This window comes from Candida oxycetoniae (genome assembly GCF_023343755.2).
Source record: "Candida oxycetoniae strain CBS 10844 chromosome Unknown scaffold43, whole genome shotgun sequence".
NCBI lineage: Eukaryota > Fungi > Ascomycota > Pichiomycetes > Serinales > Debaryomycetaceae > Lodderomyces > Lodderomyces oxycetoniae.
Genome location: NW_026055360.1, coordinates 86,647 through 105,069, shown reverse-complemented (window position 1 = coordinate 105,069; position 18,423 = coordinate 86,647). Strand labels below are relative to the sequence as shown.

General features: G+C 37.2%; 10 protein-coding genes across 10 annotated transcripts; 7 read left to right on the top strand and 3 right to left on the bottom strand. All coding sequences in view use genetic code 12, as the record gives it.

The window, feature by feature from the left end:
* Nucleotides 1-79: 79 nt before the first annotated feature.
* KGF56_000156 (proteasome regulatory particle lid subunit) lies at nucleotides 80-1,129 on the bottom strand (the record flags this gene model as incomplete). Its single annotated transcript, XM_049322695.1, has 2 exons — nucleotides 80-482; nucleotides 582-1,129. 2 exons carry the CDS (start codon nucleotides 1,127-1,129, stop codon nucleotides 80-82), a joined length of 951 nt encoding a protein of 316 aa, XP_049182813.1.
* Nucleotides 1,130-1,380: 251 nt separating this feature from the next.
* KGF56_000155 (uncharacterized protein) lies at nucleotides 1,381-1,956 on the top strand (the record flags this gene model as incomplete). Its single annotated transcript, XM_049322684.1, has 1 exon — nucleotides 1,381-1,956. The coding sequence occupies one exon, from the start codon at nucleotides 1,381-1,383 to the stop codon at nucleotides 1,954-1,956; it is 576 nt and encodes a 191-aa protein (XP_049182812.1).
* Nucleotides 1,957-3,267: 1,311 nt separating this feature from the next.
* CDC3 (septin) lies at nucleotides 3,268-4,789 on the top strand (the record flags this gene model as incomplete). Its single annotated transcript, XM_049322673.1, has 2 exons — nucleotides 3,268-3,277; nucleotides 3,378-4,789. The coding sequence occupies 2 exons, from the start codon at nucleotides 3,268-3,270 to the stop codon at nucleotides 4,787-4,789; spliced, it is 1,422 nt and encodes a 473-aa protein (XP_049182811.1).
* Nucleotides 4,790-6,042: 1,253 nt separating this feature from the next.
* KGF56_000153 (nucleoporin) lies at nucleotides 6,043-6,849 on the top strand (the record flags this gene model as incomplete). The annotated part of the gene is made up of 1 exon (XM_049322662.1): nucleotides 6,043-6,849. One exon carries the CDS (start codon nucleotides 6,043-6,045, stop codon nucleotides 6,847-6,849), a length of 807 nt encoding a protein of 268 aa, XP_049182810.1.
* A 690-nt stretch (nucleotides 6,850-7,539) lies between these two features.
* Nucleotides 7,540-10,350, top strand: KGF56_000152 (uncharacterized protein; the record flags this gene model as incomplete). The annotated part of the gene is made up of 1 exon (XM_049322651.1): nucleotides 7,540-10,350. The coding sequence occupies one exon, from the start codon at nucleotides 7,540-7,542 to the stop codon at nucleotides 10,348-10,350; it is 2,811 nt and encodes a 936-aa protein (XP_049182809.1).
* A 594-nt stretch (nucleotides 10,351-10,944) lies between these two features.
* Nucleotides 10,945-11,340, bottom strand: KGF56_000151 (uncharacterized protein; the record flags this gene model as incomplete). Its single annotated transcript, XM_049322640.1, has 1 exon — nucleotides 10,945-11,340. One exon carries the CDS (start codon nucleotides 11,338-11,340, stop codon nucleotides 10,945-10,947), a length of 396 nt encoding a protein of 131 aa, XP_049182808.1.
* A 1,080-nt stretch (nucleotides 11,341-12,420) lies between these two features.
* On the top strand, nucleotides 12,421-12,813 carry HTA2 (histone H2A; the record flags this gene model as incomplete). The annotated part of the gene is made up of 1 exon (XM_049322629.1): nucleotides 12,421-12,813. The coding sequence occupies one exon, from the start codon at nucleotides 12,421-12,423 to the stop codon at nucleotides 12,811-12,813; it is 393 nt and encodes a 130-aa protein (XP_049182807.1).
* Nucleotides 12,814-13,503: 690 nt separating this feature from the next.
* KGF56_000149 (lysophosphatidic acid acyltransferase) lies at nucleotides 13,504-14,397 on the top strand (the record flags this gene model as incomplete). The annotated part of the gene is made up of 1 exon (XM_049322617.1): nucleotides 13,504-14,397. One exon carries the CDS (start codon nucleotides 13,504-13,506, stop codon nucleotides 14,395-14,397), a length of 894 nt encoding a protein of 297 aa, XP_049182806.1.
* A 348-nt stretch (nucleotides 14,398-14,745) lies between these two features.
* On the bottom strand, nucleotides 14,746-15,459 carry KGF56_000148 (U2 snRNP complex subunit; the record flags this gene model as incomplete). Its single annotated transcript, XM_049322606.1, has 1 exon — nucleotides 14,746-15,459. One exon carries the CDS (start codon nucleotides 15,457-15,459, stop codon nucleotides 14,746-14,748), a length of 714 nt encoding a protein of 237 aa, XP_049182805.1.
* A 183-nt stretch (nucleotides 15,460-15,642) lies between these two features.
* On the top strand, nucleotides 15,643-18,255 carry ERB1 (Erb1p; the record flags this gene model as incomplete). The annotated part of the gene is made up of 1 exon (XM_049322596.1): nucleotides 15,643-18,255. The coding sequence occupies one exon, from the start codon at nucleotides 15,643-15,645 to the stop codon at nucleotides 18,253-18,255; it is 2,613 nt and encodes an 870-aa protein (XP_049182804.1).
* Nucleotides 18,256-18,423: the final 168 nt, after the last annotated feature.

Sequence of the window (18,423 nt, the reverse complement as noted above, 5' to 3'; positions counted from 1 at the left end):
GGGCAAATTACCCAATAATTGTTTACCTATCGTGAATAGATTCCTCGTGGATTGCATCTGACTTTTATGATTTTTCCTCCTACTTTTCCTCCTTCTCCTTCTTCTCTTTTTCAGCTACATCTCTAATACCATTCAAAAAATTCTCAATTCCTTCACCTTGGTAATCGTATTTCAAACTTTGCGCTAAAAGATATCCAGCACCATTACCTCCAGTTAACAGTTGACTTAATTTCTGTTCACATTGCTGGTAAAACCCACTTCTTATAACATCATTGATTATCTGGTCCTTTGTTGGATTTGATGCGATTGAAGGAGGTAAATAATCAAAATACTTTTCTTTCAACTCTTTAGTGGACAATTTGGATAAATGAGCTTCAATTGTAGGGATATCCAATACCGATGATATTGAACCTATTGGTGTTTTGATTTGTGACTGTGACTGTGACTGGGTTGAATCCAGCTCATTCTTTTTCATCTCTTGTCTACAAAAAATAAATGAGGGTTAGCAAAATCAAATAAAACATTCTGTATTATAAAAAGTAGATTAAACAAAACAGAAAAAGGATAAAAGATTTACTTACGTTTTGATAGGTTCGCCCATTTCAATATCTCCTGGCTTCCGTTGCTGCTCATCGTCATTGTTATCATCCTCATCATCCTCATCCTCGTTAACGGTTACAAGGTCGGAGATCTGCTGTATTATCTTATTATCCTTTTCAGTGAATTTGTTCAAATGATCGATATCTCCTACATCCTGCAACCAATAGAGATACTTGGCACCGCTGGACATAAACGTCAATGCAAACACCCTGCCCGTATTACATGATTTGATGACCCTAATAGTTACATCTCCTGGCATTAACAATAATTCATCCTTTTCCACTGCAGTAGAACCATTAACTTGAGATAATGATGATGAGGACGATGGATGGGTACTGGGGAAATTGAGTTGGTTAAGCTGTTGCGTTTGGTCTTGTTTTGGTGTCCATGTGAAATCTAGAAACTCGGGATCTTCTATACTGGGTTTTATTGAGATTACTCCCTTATATGGTAATGGCGTGCATCGATTCGTCTCTTCGTCGTATTGAACTTTGCCAGCATGAAACTTTAAGGACTTTGTAGGTGCCATTCTCTTAGTACCAAATATCAACTTATTATCCAATTGCTATCCAGTCTGTCTACTCAGTTGGCCTCAACTGTTGAATTTTAAGTCTTGGTTGGTATTGTTCAATTTTCTTTTGCCACTAAACAAGTGCCGAAGAAAAAGTGGAAAAAAAAAAAAAAAAAAAAAAAAAAACTCGCGATTTTTATTTTCAGCTATGCACGAGTGGTAAGGTTGTTCTCAAGTGATTAGGTGACTAAACGGCGACAACAAGTTCAATGACATTCCCACCGGATGATATCAAAGAAACAGTCAATGAGATAGCGAGGATCCTACGATTGAGGAAGCAAACTCTCGCAATTTCCGAAGCAGCATGTGGTGGTTTAATATCAGCTTATATTGTCACGGTGCCAGGAGCATCGGATTTTTATATTGGTGGTAAGCTACTATACTCGTTGAAGCAGAGATTGAAATTGTCGGGCTGGTCCAAGGATGAGATTTCAAATTATATGGGTCCAAGTGAACAAGTTGCTTTGAAGTTAGCAAGAACTGCCAAATACGAATTGGGTTCAACGTTTGTTTTATCGGAAACAGGATTTGCCGGCCCATCTACCAATTTGTCAATTGATGATGAGGAGGAGGAGGATAAATCTGAGGGTAAACCCAAGGAGGGCAAATCCAAGGAGAAGAAACCTAAAAGCGCGGATGTGGGCACGGTATTTATTGGGTTTACTGGTCCAAACGGCGATTCCTCAACAAGTAAAAAAATGGGGAATTATGAACGTGCTCAACTTATGAGTGATTTTGCCAAGTTTGCTTTGGAATTTTTATTAGAACAATTGAAGAAGAGTTGAAGGGGACATGGGAAGAGATGTGGGAAGAGATGTGGGAAGATATGTTGCGAGAAAAATTTGAGAAAAGTGGGAGAAGTTTCTGAGAAAGGTTGATTTTAGTGGTGTATAATCAATAGTAGAGAATTGGTTTTTTAGTGTTGGTGGCAGCTAGTGTGCTCCACTATCTCGCTCTGCTCGATAGTGTCGGTCGATGGTGTCGTTTTCTAAATCTATATTCTACCATGCAGATGATGTTGCAACTTTAACGTAGTGAATTGGTAAAGTTTTGTTTTTAACAAGAAATTGGTATGTTTTTCGCAATAAATCTTTAAATTATTTGAGGACTCAAAGAAATTTGAAAAATAACACAAATCAAGTGACACTAGAGAACGAGGCGAGCTAGTGGAACAGTATGTAAAGAGTACAGGTAGTAGAGAGTACAAATAGTACAGGTAGTAGAGAGTACAGATGGTACAGATTGTAGAGAGAGTATAGTACAGAATATACTGCAGCTACTAGCGCGAAAAGTATCTCAGTTTAAGTAAACATAATTCTAGTGCCATAATTCACATACAACTTGTACAAGCTAAAAAAAAAAACACAGCCCCAAGCAGACCTAATAGGTCGCTACTATCAACCTTTGCAAACAAGGCTAAACTACTCGCTAAGCCAGGAAAAATCAAACTCTGTCTAAATTTGAACATCTCTGTTCCTTTACTCACGTGACTAAATACACGATTACATTTGTTGGCTTTACTCACGTGAGTGAAGGAGTGTGGTGTAACGTAACAGATAAAGGGGCGTAATAGAGGGATGGGATCGTGTATTTAGTCACGTGAGTAAAGGGGGTGTAATGTAACAGATAAAGAGGTGGTAATAGAGGAATGGGATCGTGTATTTACTCACGTGACCAACTTTTATCGACAATTCTCGCTTTCTCTCTCGCCCCCCCCACTAAACCAGAGACCTTATAGGTCGCTACTACTATATCAACCTTTGCAAACAAGTGCTAAACTACTCGCTTAGCCAGGGAAAAAAAAATCCAACCCGTGAACATCCCTTCTTCTACCCCTATTCACACACATGGCTAAATAAATACACAATCACATCTCTATTAACACCTCTTTATCTGTTACACTCCTCCACTCACGTGACCATAATCGTGTATTTACACACGTGACTCTTTTTCTCCTTTGCACACGTCGTCAATTTTTTTAATTTTTTTAATTTTTTTTTTTTTTTTTTTTTTCGTTTTGGAATCAAAAGACACCACACAAAGAAAAACAAATCTCTTATTCTCCTATAAGAGTTGGAATAGTTTTTATATGAGCCATGAGTACTGGTATGTATCTGAGTTGAAGTTGTATATACAGGTTTAAGAAATTTTATTATGGTGTTACTAACAGACAATGCTCCCCCCTCTTTTTCTTTTGACTATTTAGTAGCTGAACACCACCATACACTGCATTCTGCAGGTAACTTACCACAAGATATCAAAATAATAAAAAAAGTTTTGAACGGATATGTTGGGTTTGCCAATTTACCCAAGCAATGGCACAGAAAATCAGTGAGAAGAGGCTTTACTTTGAATGTTATGGCTATTGGAGAGGCGGGTTTGGGCAAATCAACATTAATCAATACGCTTTTCAACCGTGATATGATGAATAATAAAAATAGAAATGAGTTTGATAGTAATGGTTTCGGTAGCAATGGCAATGACGCCGAGGACGATGACGTTGATGAAAATGGTGGCGAAGACATTGAGGGGACTGAAACAGCAGAAACCAAATCACTGGCCCGAAACGGTGATGGTATCAATAGCACCAGCAGCAATGTCAGGATCAAAACAACACAAGCCGAGATTGAAGAGAATGGCGTTAAGCTAAAGGTGAGTATCATAACCGCTCCAGGATTTGGTGAATCTATAAACAATTTTGATTCTTGGAAACCAATAGTTGATGAAATCAATAGTCGATTCGATTCATATTTAGAAGCCGAGTCAAGGATTAACAGATCAACAGTTGTTGATAATAGAGTTCACGCGTTTTTATATTTTATTGAGCCAACAGGACACACGTTGAGAAGCTTGGATATCACATTAATGAAACAAGTTCATGAAAAGGTTAATTTGATACCAATCATCGCAAAATCAGACACATTGACCGATGAAGAGATTCAACAGTTCAAAAAGGCCATATTGCAAGATATTCACCACCAAGGGATCAAGATTTTCAAGCCTGCTGATTTTGAAAATGATGACGAAGAAAATATTGCTAATACTAATCAAATTATTAACAAATTCCCATTTGCTGTAATTGGATCAACCAAAGAGGTACAAACCAGCGACGGTAGATTAGTTAGAGGCAGAAAATACCCATGGGGAATAATTGAAGTTGACAATGAAGACCACAATGATTTTGTCCAGTTACGCCAATTGCTAATCCGTAACTTTTTGGAAGAATTGAAAGAAACAACTTCGAATAAGTTGTATGAGAACTACCGAACCGAGAAATTGAAGAGAATGGGTATCGAGCAAGATGATTCAGTGTTTAAGGAATTTGATCCATTAACCAAACAAGAAGAAGAACGAGCATTACATGAAGCGAAATTGGCCAAGATGGAAGCAGAAATGAAACTGGTTTTCCAACAAAAAGTTAGTGAAAAGGAGAAGAAATTGCAAAGATCAGAAGCTGATTTATTTGCTAGACATAAAGAAATGAAGGATAAATTGACTAAACAGATTAAATTATTAGAAGAAAAGAAACAACAATTGGAAAAACAAAAATTATTGCCTCCAGAACAACCAGCTCCAGTTTCTGCTCCAACCAAGACACGTAAAGGGTTCTTACGTTAAAAACATCTAGCCCCATCGTTTTCCCTTTTTGTTTTTACCTAACCTACTACCTTTTTACCCATTTTTTTTTTTTTTTTTTTTACTAAAGAGAAAGAATGATAAAGTGTATAGTTAGTTACTTGTATAGTATATGATTTTTACTACAGTGAATTTGATATCCAGAAGCATGTGAAAAGTAGTAAGACCACAACGAGGCTGGTAATTAGAAAAAGGACTAAACGCTTCTCTCCACTAGATATCAGGACTAAACTGAATATCACCTGATTGATCTAAGCTGGAAAAATCATTCTTTGCTTGAAATTGAGCTGACCTTTTTTTGCCGAGTCCTATGACAATTGAAGATTACTGCAAGTGATTCTATGACAATTGAAGATTACTGCAAGTGATTCTATGACAATTGAAGATTACTGCAAGTGATTCTATATTGCAAGTGAATCTACATTGCAAGTGATGGCGTTACGTTACTCTTTGTAAGTGAAGGACTGGGGGGTATTAAAGGACACATGGTAGCGAAGAAACAGTAGTAAGTGGTTTCTTCTTCTTGCTTAGTTTGCATGAGGTAATGAACACTCAATTGGTTTGCATGAGGTAATGACCCTCAATTGGTTTGCGTTGATGGTATAGTGTGGCTATGGCGGTAGCGGTTGTAGTGTTCTGTTGAACTGAAATTGTACCAGTTGACAGGAGCAAACAAGAGAACAGAGACGAGCTTTTTCTTTATTATTGCTACTGTAAAGTTGCAAGAGGGGTGGAAATAACACTTTGCTGGGCGAAAAAAGGAAAAATAATGCCGTGGGGGGTGGGGCGAGAGAAGTAAAATTAATGGGGGGTGGGGCGAGAGAAGTAAAATTAATGGGGTGGAGGGGCGAGGGAATGGCAAGGGCGAGGCCGAGGAAGAGAGTTTTTCAACAAAGGAAAGTTGAAGCAAAGGGGGTAAAAAAAAAAGGGCAATTAATTTTTTTCTCTCAATTTTCAATTTACTTTCTTCTCCTTTTAATATCGCCATTTAATCATCAAGGTAAGTTGTGTCTAGTTGTTCAGTACAAGCTTGATTGTTAAAGTATAGGGTAAAGAGTATACGGAATACGGAATACAATATACCAGACTTTTTTCCTGGCTCAATTTAAGCGAATTAGAAACTGACCCATTGAGGAATCATATCTATTGGGTGGTATTACTAGTTCTAGATTTTGGTTTTTTTTTCTTTTTTTCAATTTTATTTTGATAGTGTTAGTCGGGGGCCCACAGGTTAAATGACAGCTGAACCATCTACGGAATCTAGTGCAAGTGCGTCTTCATCGCCAGCACCTGCAATCAAATTTGAGAAGGGAAAGCTACTTCAAACAGTACAAACCACCCAATTTGCGTGGTTTGTAGGTAATGTCTTGACCATATTGGGATTCTTGTTGTATTCATTGACATATTTAGATTTTTTTCCATCATTTTATAAACCATTTTACTTTATTACATTGATCGGGGTCTTGATATCTTTTGGTATATTAATTTTCCAATTGATTCAAACTAATGGATTTAGATTTACATTATTGATCAAGGATGATAATACTCATTATTTGTTGTTGGGTGGATTCTTGTTATTTCTCAGGCCCTATGTTTGGATAACTTTGATTCCTTATTTTGTGTTTTCGATATTTCACGTATTGGCTTATACAAGCGGTAACTTATTGCCAATATTTGGATTAGAAAAAAGCATTATATCCAAGTATATCACTAGTTTTGTTAGTGCTAATAATGCGAAATCTATTCAAGTTGCCAGTGGCATTGAATTGATTACATTGATTTGGCTCTTGATTAGAATGTTTACATTTAGAAAAAGATCATTAAGTCCCGTGTTGGTTTATTTGGTATTTACTAAAAAGAGATACGAAGTTAGTCCATTTACCAGGAACTATCTTAAGGTGATTAAAAATGCAATTGACCAATTTGTTAATGATTTGAATCAGCCAATCATCAAGGAAGGCTGGTCCCATATTCAAAAGGTTTTTGCTGTGATTGATAGCTATAAATTGGTTAATGATTATACTCTTGAGAAAGCGGAATAGGATTATTGTGAGTAACCCAACTAAGAGAGAGAGAGAGAGAGTAGTAATAGTAGTGGCAGCAGCAGTAGTAGTAGTAGCAGATAAAGGAGAGGAAGGGAGAGAAGAGTTTTTGAATTGAGATAAAGTTAGACAGATAATGAGAGGTTTGTATTTATATATGTGAATGCATATACATTATTACTTCCCAATTGAGCGCGCCTACTGGTGCCTGTGCTTGTGCCTGTGCCTGTGCCTGTGCCTGTGCCCATCCCTGTGTTTATACCCATCCCTGTGTCTATGCCTGTGCCCATGCCTGTGCCTGTGCCCATGCCTGGTTCAATGATTGTTTATCATGTGTCTGTTTTTAGACACATGGTAGCAGTGGAAATTTGTATTGTACGGCATCGCATACAATACAAAATTCTTTCACAGGTTTGTAGTAGTAGTTGTTGTTGGTATTCCCCTCCCCCCAGTGACAATTGACCTTCTTTTCCGTCCCTTTTCTCCCCTTTAGCAAGTGAAGGGCCCCAATATAGTGTAGCTGCCCCAATTGGAACTACAATGAAGATGCTGCGACCGTGTTTACTACGAAGTAACAAGTATTTTTCTTATATTTTTTTTATCCTCGGTGGATTGATAACTATTCTAACCATATTATCCTATAATTCAAAGTTGAATGGTCCCGATAAACCTAGTTGTCGGGTAGTTTGGATGTATCCGTCGTATGCACGAATCAAGTCGTTTGATGAGTCATATACTTCCTATGCTAAGAAGTACTCCTTTTACTTGTATAGAGAACAAGGCAAGGATAAGCTACCAAAGGATGATGATGGTAGTATTGATTTAGAAGGTGTTCCTGTTTTGTTCATTCCTGGAAATGCCGGGAGCTTTAGACAAGTCAGATCGATAGCTTCAAGAGCCGCTGATCTATATTATCACGAGAGGAAAGAGGAGGAGGAGGAGGGGGGTAAATTACCAGGATTGGACTTTTTCACTATTGATTTTAATGAGGATTTCACCGCGTTCCATGGACGGACTATATTAGATCAAGCTGAGTTTGCTAATGAAGTGGTCAAATTTATAATTGGCTTATATAAAAAGCGGCAGAACCAGAAAGACACTGCTCCCAAGTCAGTCATTCTTATTGGTCACTCCATGGGCGGCATTGTGAGCAGGATAATGCTAACATTGCCCAATTACCAACAAGATTCAATAGAGACTATTATCACGTTAAGTTCTCCTCATTCTGCTTCACCGTTGACTTTTGACGGCGACTTGATCAAGATTTACTCAGCGGTGGATAAGTTTTGGCAATTGGGGTTCTCGACGAATAAAGAGTTATCATCATCAAAAAAAGTAGACGAGATTGCACATGAGAGACTAGCTAATATTGCACTAGTTTCCATTACGGGAGGAGCATTAGATTTTACTTTACCTGCAGATTACACTACTTTGGGATACATTGTCCCTGAACTGAATGGATTTACTAGTTTCACTACTGGGATTCCATTAGTATGGACACCTATTGATCATTTGGCTATTGTTTGGTGCCAGCAATTGAGAACTAGAATTGCTTATGCATTACTTGATATTGTCCATTTGGAGCGAAATGAAAAGGAGAATTGGTTAACGCAGAGGATGAATGTTTTTAAACTGTATTTTTTAAGTGGGTTTGAGCAATATGTTCACGAAAATCAAGTGTTGGAAAAACGCCATCGATTGAGGAGTCTGGGTCAGGTATTAAAATTGAATAAAAGGTATACTCGAGGAAAAGAGTTGGGCAAAAGGAGTATATTCCAATGGGAAAAGAATGGCAACAAAGAGATACATTTTTCATTATTATCATCAGTGCCGATTAAAGAAGGAGGATTTTCTATTCAATTGTGCTTGACAGATAACACTGATGAAGAGCAGCAGCGTTTATTTTGTTCATCGATGGAATCGAGACAAAACATAGTGCCGAATTTCTCCAAGGGTGTAAATGACATATCTGACTCATCGTATAATGGTGATAAACAGCCATTTTACAGTGTAGAATTGGATTCTGAACTTTTAAAAATGTACAACTGTATCATTATTGAGAATGTTGAAGATACCCAGTTTATTAGTATGGAATTGTCTACATTTGAAACAAAATACACAATGCGTGGAAATACATTCAGTATGTTAACCACAGGCAACTCAATTAAGTTACCTTTCAATAGGCCACAAATGATTGATTTGTCCATTCCTCAAGCTTGGAACAGTTTATTAGTATATAAAGCTCATTTCGAAGGCTGTTTGGAAGGTGTCCAGTATAATCCATTCATACGACAGTATACACAGGAACCATTTGAAAGCAAATGGTTTCTCAATGTCAGGGAGTCGATTGAACTAACAATGCATGGAATAGCGCCATATGTGCCATACAACAATACTCATGATAACCATGCGATGAATCTACAAATTTGGTCGTCGAATTGTGACAAAAGAGAAGAGTTGAAATTATTTATACAGGTTGATTATCTATCTAGTTTGAAATTGCTAATCTTGAGATATAGATTAACGATAATTGCATTCAATATAGGCATATGTGCACTCGTGCTTTCCTTGCAATTTTATCAAGTTGAGAAAATGCCTTCATTTTGGCATACTTTAATTTATTTGAACCTGAATTGGTGGTGGTTGATTGCACTTGTGTTGATGTTTTTTAACGTTTTGGTCAATATGCCTGGTATTAAGCAACTTTTGTTAACCTGCAATCCTGCTTTATTACAAGTTGGAAAGTCACCAGCATTGAAAGGCAGTGTATTTGATGTAAATCTATTATATTTGGGGTTGAAGGAGAGTTTCACAGTAGTTGGTATAATCCTTTATTTTGTTTCCAGTTTTGTTGTTGCCATGTCATATTTTGCGTTGATTTTGATAGGCGAATGCATCAACTTTGTACGCAATTTGGATTTGTTCAAATTGCGCTTTTTCAAAGCAAACCCACATGTGATGATGACGACAAGGACAAAGACGAGAACGACGACTTGTTTGCAAATGTTTATAATTTTCCTTGTGTTGATACTAATTTCGTTTTACATTCCATATCAAATAGTCTACTTATTATCATGTTTCATTCAAGTTATCAACGTGCTTAAAGACTGGCCCGGCAAAAATAATACACACCTGACGATATCCAACTATCAAATAAGTTGGTTGATGATGATGCTATGGATTTTACCTATAAATGTGCCGATATTAATTGTGTTTATTCACAATTTAGCGGTGAATTGGAAAACTCCATTTAGTTCTCATCATAATGTCTTGCTGATACTACCGATCCTTATTCTTGTTAAATATAATGGATCAATCAGAGAAATGAAGGCGGGGGACAAAAAAGTTGAGTTAATGGTGAAGTTATCAATGAAGTATTTGTGGATATTTGCTTTTGTTTATGGTAGTAGATATACGTTTTTCATTCATCATTTGTTCAACTTGTTGAGTTTCTTGGTCTTGGTTTATTTAGGGGGCTCGCTAAGTATTGGGGGTATGTAGACAATTAGAATATAGATTATAGAAAGCGACACTATCGACACTATCGAGCAGAGCGAGATAGTGGAGCACACTAGCTCTCAGCTCTCAATACTAGCTCTCAGCTCTCAATACTAGCTCTCAGCTCTCAATACTAGCTCTCAGCTCTCAATACTAGCTCTCAGCTCTCAATACTAGCTCTCAGCTCTCAATACTAGCTCTCAGCTCTCAGCTCTCAACACTATCGAGAGCGAGATAGTGGAGCACACTAGCTGCCACCACTAGCTATAGTAATTTCGGAATGTCAAAGATTATTGAAAAAAGTGAAATTAAGTAAAGACAAGGTTGGTTGGTTGTTGAGAAAATGAAAAAAAAAGAAGTGTTTGAAAACATTGGTATATTAATATACATAAATAACTAAATAAAAACATATATCATTAGCTAGATAATTTAAAGAAGTGAAAATAAGGTTGTTTTTGTTGTTGTTGTTGAGGTGATGATGAAAAAAGAGTGTTTTGATTTGATGATGAAAAGGAGTGATTTGATGATTATGGACCTGTGTGCATGAGTGTGAATGTGTGCATGAGTGTTGTGCGTGAGTGTATGGATCAATAATGATTAGTTAGTAGCTGATGAGTATTTTGTCACAGCTCTAGTACCTTCTGAAACCGCGTGTTTAGCCAATTCACCAGGTAAAATCAATCTAACTGCAGTTTGGACTTCTCTTGCGGAAATGGTTGATTTTTTATTGTAAGCAGCCAATTTTGAAGCTTCACTAGCAATTCTTTCGAAAATATCGTTAACAAAAGAGTTCATAATAGACATTGCCTTTTGAGAAATACCTGTATCTGGATGTGTTTGCTTCAAGACTTTGTAGATATAAGAAGAGTAAGTTTCCTTTCTCACTTTAGATCTCTTTTTTCCACCATCGGTTGAAGAGGAAGTCTTTTTAGCGGCTGGTTTTTTTTCAGCTGGAGCTTTTGAAGCTGGTTTCTTTTCTGCTTTTGGTGCCATTGTATAATAAACTTAGTATAGTAAAATAAATCTAAAGAGAAGGATTCAATTTTGGTTGTAAAAAAGAAAAAGAAGTGATGTTTTTTTCCAAAGAGGAATTATTCAATTATTTATAATCCTCAATTTATAGCGCGCGAAAAATTGAGAAAAAAACAAAAGAGAAAAACAAAAGAGAGAGAGAATAAAGAGAGAGAATAAAGAGAGAGAGAAAAGAATTAAAGAGAGAAAGAGACAAGGAGGAAAAAAGAGAGAGAGAGAGAGAGAGAGAGAGAGAGAGAGAGAGAAATGCAACAGGCGAAAAACAAACAAACAGGAAAATAGAATACCTCGAGGGTAGGAGGGTAGGAGGGTAGGGGGAAGGGAGGTAGGAGGTAGGTGGGTAGGATGTAGGAGAGTAGGAGGGTAGGTGGGTAGGTGGGTAGGATGTAGGAGAGTAGGACGAGTATTGTGTCAATGTTGTGACTTCAGAGGAGAGTACTCGAGATGGAGGACTATCATGCCATCCTATTCCCAGAATATGTCTATTTCTTCACAATCTTCTTCTTCTCTCTCTATGATATTTACAATTACAATGTAATATTTTGTTTTGCAAAACAAAATGGTGGCGATTCAATGAGTCGTGTAAACGCGCACTAAAAAGAGACTTTTTGAAATTCAGAGAAGAGAACATTAGTGGGAGTAACTTTGAGACTGGAGAGAGTAATTTTCAGTCCAACACACAAAACAGCGCGAGGCCAAAGAGAATTTAGAAGAAGAAGATAATAGGAGAGAGATACTTCAAGAGAGATACTTCAAGAAGAGAGACTACTCGTAATACTACAAGAGATATTACAACAGATACTACTCGTAATCTTGTCCTATTACACGAAACATCAACTATTTTGTGTATTGTCATTATCCTCTTTTCTCAAACAGCTAAAGCATCGATTGGCATAGACAATCCCTCTTTTGTATAATCTTTTTTTCTCATATAAAATCAAATTGATTCCCATAAAAAAAACATCAAAATCCTCTTCTCTTCTTCTTTTTGTTTTACACTAGTTACAGTAGTTACAGTAAGAAAAAAATTCATAATTCACAATGTCAGGAGGTAAAGGAAAAGCAGGCTCAACAGAAAAAGCTTCAACTTCAAGATCAGCTAAAGCTGGTTTGACTTTCCCAGTAGGTAGAGTCCATAGATTATTGAGAAAAGGTAACTATGCTCAAAGAATCGGTTCTGGTGCTCCAGTTTATTTGACTTCAGTCTTGGAATATTTGGCTGCAGAAATCTTGGAATTGGCCGGTAACGCTGCTAGAGACAATAAGAAATCAAGAATCATCCCAAGACATTTGCAATTGGCCATCAGAAATGATGAAGAATTGAACAAATTATTGGGCCACGTTACAATCGCCCAAGGTGGTGTATTACCAAACATCCACCAATCATTGTTGCCTGCTAAAAAATCAAAACCAGGTGCTTCTCAGGAATTGTAAATTAACCACACACCCTAACACTATCGAGCAGAGCGAGATAGTGTTGTAACAAGCTACAGAGTTTACAAGCTACCGAGTGTTGTTACAAGCTACCGAGTTTACAAACCACTAAGTATTGTAACAAGCTACACAGTTTAAAAACTACCGAGTGTTGTTACAAACTACACAGTTTACAAGCCACTAAGTATTGTAACAAACTACCGAGTTTAAAGCTACTGAGTATAGCTCCACTATCTCGCTCTGCTCGATAGCAATCAACAATAACCAGCTAACAACTATAAACCTCCATCAAAGCCACACCAAAGTCGATTCAAAGTAATCTACCTGTATTACAACCACACCCCTTTAATTCTTTTTTATTATTTGGTTCTAATTACTTATGAGCCAGTGTATAGTATTATTTCAATAAAACAGCTTTTATTTGTGCTCTTGCCCTACTTTGTAGACACTCAGACACTATAGACACTATCTCGCTCTGCTCGACAGTGTTGTAACAAGATACTGTGCTAGTAAGTGTTGTAACAAGCTACTGTGCTAAGTGTTGCTCCACTATCTCGCTCTGCTCGATAGTGTCTACAAAGTGTAGCTCGATAGTCATAATGTTCAAGGTTATTTTTTATTTATTTCATGGTGAAAAATTGAAATGGTGAAAAATTTCAATTTTCCTTATACCTCATCAGTCTTTGAATTATGGAAAAGTTTTCAGCATGGAGAGATAGGGCGACGGGGATATCCCCATTTATGCCCCAAAAAGTCCCAAACAAACAAACTAGCTTCAACAAATATCTATTCAGTTTAGTACGAGTGCCTATATTCATTCTTAAATTACCATTTTTCGCAATCTGTGGATTACTCTACAGTATTACCGGGTTCAATTTCCTCTTGAATTTTATATTCACCTTTTTATTGGCATTTAATCCTATAGAGTATTCAGTTGATGGGGTAAAAAAGTCTCAAACATTTCAATTACAGCAATATAAACCTCAAAAATCAGACTTGATAATTGCAAACTATATATCTCCGTTAGATGGGTATATAATGGCATTGTTATGTCATAGCAATTCCAATATGGTGATTGTAGCACCAGACAAACAGGGGAAACTATACAAGTACAATCCTTGGACATTGATGAAGTTTTGTTTCTCCAAACAAGCTCATGGTGATGGTGTTCCAGTAGATGATCTTTGCAAGTATCATGATAAAATTGTCTTTTTATTGTTAGAAGGAACAACATCAAATAACACTGCATTATTGCCATTTATCAAGCTCGACTCAAAGTACCAAATTGATCAGTTTGAAATCAAGGCCTTGGTGATGAAACTATATCCTCAATTTTTCACATTACCTATAGCCAATTATACTCCCTTGTATTATTTATTTCAACTATTAACTGATTTTGGTAAGAAAAATGTCAAATGTAAAATTTACAAATTTGATGGCAAACAAACTGATGAAAAATTGAATTTGAATCAGGTGAGAAAAGCATTTGAATTGAATTCGTTGAATCTGGTTCATGGAGATTTGAGTATCGAAGCTAAGCAAAAATTCATCACCTATTATACCAATTATGAGGTAAAAAAGTAATCAACACGCGACGCTATCGACACTATTGAGCAGAGCGAGATAGTGGAGCACACTAGCTCTCAACACTAGCTATGGTAATTTCACAATGTCAAGATGTTGCGTAATTTTCTTTCAGGCGTTTAATTTGATCATGAACGTTCTGACACTATATTTTACGAGGTGTGTCTTGGTGATGCTGGTGAAATAGAGCTCAAGGCGAGGGCGATATTGGTGAAATGGAGCTGTCGGCGAATGTGATGCTGGTGAGCTGTAGGAAGATAAAACACACAGTTACGGTTTTTTTCTTCTATTGAGTGTGTGAGAGTGTGAGTGCGCGTATGGGCTGTCACTCGATGCCCTTGAACTATTTTAAGTCCTATCTCTCGACGGTGACCTCGATGGTGTCCTCAATGGTGACCTCGACGGTGATCTCGACATGTCTCTCCTCCTCAAAGGTGACCTCGTTCTTTCTCTCTTGGTACCAGACGACCTATGCGATTTATGCCGACGATCTTTTCGATTACTTGACTGTTTCTTGCTATCCTTTATAAATTGTTCCATTGGGTCAGCAAATTCATCCTCCTTCTCCTCCTTCTCCTCCCTTTGATCCTCGATCAACAACTTCGTATCTCCCTCTAGAGCCTCCCTCTTAACCTCGCATTCAATCTCTCGATAATCAATCAAATAATCGTCTTCTCGTTCGTTAGCATGTAATTTGTAATAATTATGATCTACTCTCAATATTCGATCACCAAGTTTAATACCGTTAAAATTGTCAATCGCCAATATACAGCTTTTGAAATTGGCATATTTCAAAAACGCAAATCCACGATGTCCTCCTTTGCCTCCTTCGCCACCTTCGCCTTCTTTTCCACTATTATCACCTACCAAATTAAGATGTGTCGGTACTCCATATTGACTAAATATCACAATTAATTCCTTAGCAGTTATTGATTGAGGTATGTTCCCAATATAAATGTAATTGGTATCTCTGTAATCGTAATGCCATGAGGATTTATATGATATCGATTTCGAGGCCAATTCCTTCTGGTTTATCTGGTTTATCTGTTTAATCTTGTTCATCTCAACGTGCTCTTCTTCCTTTTTATTATGGAGTAAAGAACCAAAGAGAAAAAAGAATCTCCACGAGATGAGATGAGATGAGATGAGATGAGCTTATACAAACATTTTTTTTTTTTTCACAAGTCTTTTTCCCATTAAAAGTTGAATCAACGACGTTTTCACACCGTTAGAGATACCTAACAAATGGCAAGAGAGGGTAAGGTAGCTGAGTCTAGTATTCAGAAGAAGAATGGTATAGCTCTGAAGAAGAGAAAACAAGAACAACAAGAAGTGAAAGGAGAAAAGGAAGAGGAAAAGGAAAGGGAAGAGAATTCTGAAGATGAGTTTAAAGTAGAAGGTTTGATAGAGGTAGAAAGTGACAACGAAGAGGAAGAGGGAGAAGAAGAAGAAGAGGGAGAAGAAGAACAACAACAAGAAGAAGAAGAACAACAACAAGAAGAAGAAGAGGAAGAAGAAGAAGAGGAAGAAGAAGAGGAAGAAAAAGAAAAAGAAGATGGCGATAAAGTATATAGTGACGATGCTTCCAGTAATTCAGAGTACGACTCTGACCAAGAGTTGAACAATCTCATTGGAGAAGAAGACGACCCAAGCGATTACAGTTCGGTTGACTTTCAAGATGATGAAGACAACGAGTTCGACGATGTAAAGATGAAAAACCTATCGGTGAACGACGACTCCTTACAACAAGCAACCAATATACGTACGAAATTCTCGGACGGAACACCTAGAATCATTAAACCTGAAATTGAGCCGGTTTATGATAGTGATGATAGTGACGCGGAAAACTTCAACACTATTGGTAATATCCCTATATCTGCATATGAAGAAATGCCTCATATTGGATACGATATCAATGGGAAAAGAATAATGAGGCCAGCAAAAGGTTCAGCATTGGACCAGTTATTGGAAAGCATAGATTTACCTCAAGGATGGACTGGACTATTAGACCAAAATACTGGTGCACCTCTTAAAATCACCGATGAAGAATTGGAATTGATACGTAAAATTCAACAACAGGAAAACACTGACGAAAACATCAATCCATACGAGCCATTAAACGATTGGTTTACCAAGGATCAAGAAGTAATGCCGTTAACTGCTGTACCCGAACCAAAGAGAAGGTTTGTTCCTTCAAAACATGAAGCAAAGAGAGTTATGAAAATAGTTAGAGCTATTCGTGAAGGAAGAATACTTACACCTGAAAAGGCAAAACAGCAAAAAGAACAAGAAGAAAGGGAACAATTGAATTACGATCTTTGGCAAGACGAAATTAAAGTTCCCGACCATATAATGAACTTGAGAGCTCCTAAACTACCTCCACCAACAAATGAAGAAAGTTACAATCCTCCAGAAGAGTATTTATTCAATGATGAAGAAAAACAAAAATGGCTTGAACAAGACCCAATAGATAGAGAGATTAATTTCATGCCCAGGAAATATAAATCTTTAAGACAAGTTCCTGGATATCAAGATAGTGTAAGGGAAAGATTTGAAAGATCGTTGGACTTATATCTTGCTCCTAGGTTGCGCAAGAATAAATTAGATATTGACCCTGAAAGTTTAATACCTGATTTGCCTTCTCCAAAGGATTTACGACCATTTCCTATTCATTGTTCTACAATATATAAGGGACATACAGGTAAGATACGAACATTGTCTATTGATCCTCAAGGGATTTGGTTAGCTACTGGTTCAGATGACGGAAGTGTCAGAATATGGGAAGTATTAACCGGAAGACAAGTTTATCAAATACAAGTAATAAGCAAAGAGCAAAAGCAAGATAGCGATAATGATAATATAGAAAGCTTGGAGTGGAATCCAGATCCGCAAACTGGAATTTTGGCTGCTTGTGCAGGAGAGTCTATATATTTGATAGTTCCACCTATTTTTGGATTTGATATTGAAAATACTGGTAAGTTGAGAATTGAGAGCGGTTGGGGTTATGATACATTTGGAAATAATAAAGGTAACCTTAAGGTGAAAGGTGAGAAGGAGGATGAGGAGAATGATGATGGTGATGATGATGATGATGAAGATGACGACGGCAAGAGTAAAAACACCACCCCAACTGTTAAAAAAGATGTTGCCAAATGGATAATCCCTAATTTAGCCAAACAATCGCAGGGGATAGCTGCGATTATTCAATGCCGCAAATCGGTCAAGAAGATCTCATGGCATAGAAAAGGTGATTATTTTGTATCGGTATCACCAGAAAGTAAAAACACAGCGGTATTGATCCATCAATTATCAAAACACTTATCACAATCACCATTTAAGAAGTCCAAAGGAATAATAATGGATGCAAAATTCCATCCGTTTAAACCACATCTTTTTGTTGCATCACAGCGTCAAATTAAAATTTACGATTTATCTCAGCAAGTTCTTATCAAGAAACTTCTACCTGGAGTTCGATTGCTATCAACCATTGATATACATCCAAGAGGTGATAATTTATTAGCTGCGTCATACGATAAACGTGTGTTATGGCATGATTTAGATTTAAGTGCAACGCCATACAAGACTTTAAGGTATCATGAAAAAGCAGTGCGTCAAATTAAATTCCATAAGGGTAACTTACCGCTTTTCGCATCTGCTAGTGATGATGGTATAATTCACGTTTTCCATGGTACCGTGTACGATGATTTAATGACTAATCCATTACTAGTGCCATTGAAGAAATTGGTTGGTCATAAAGTGACTAATCAAATTGGTGTTTTGGATATCGTGTGGCATCCAAAGAAGGCTTGGTTATTTAGTGCGGGTGCCGATGGCACTGCTCGTCTCTGGACGACCTAGGTTTCATCAAAAATAGTGTCGGTGGCCAGCTAGTCCACTATCGAGCACAGCGAGATAAGCGAAAAAGTGACGATAGTATCGGTTAGTGTGCTCCACTTACTCGCTTTGATGGATAGTGTCGATAGTGTCGATGGTAAAACTAGATTTTTCTATCCTACATAACGCTTT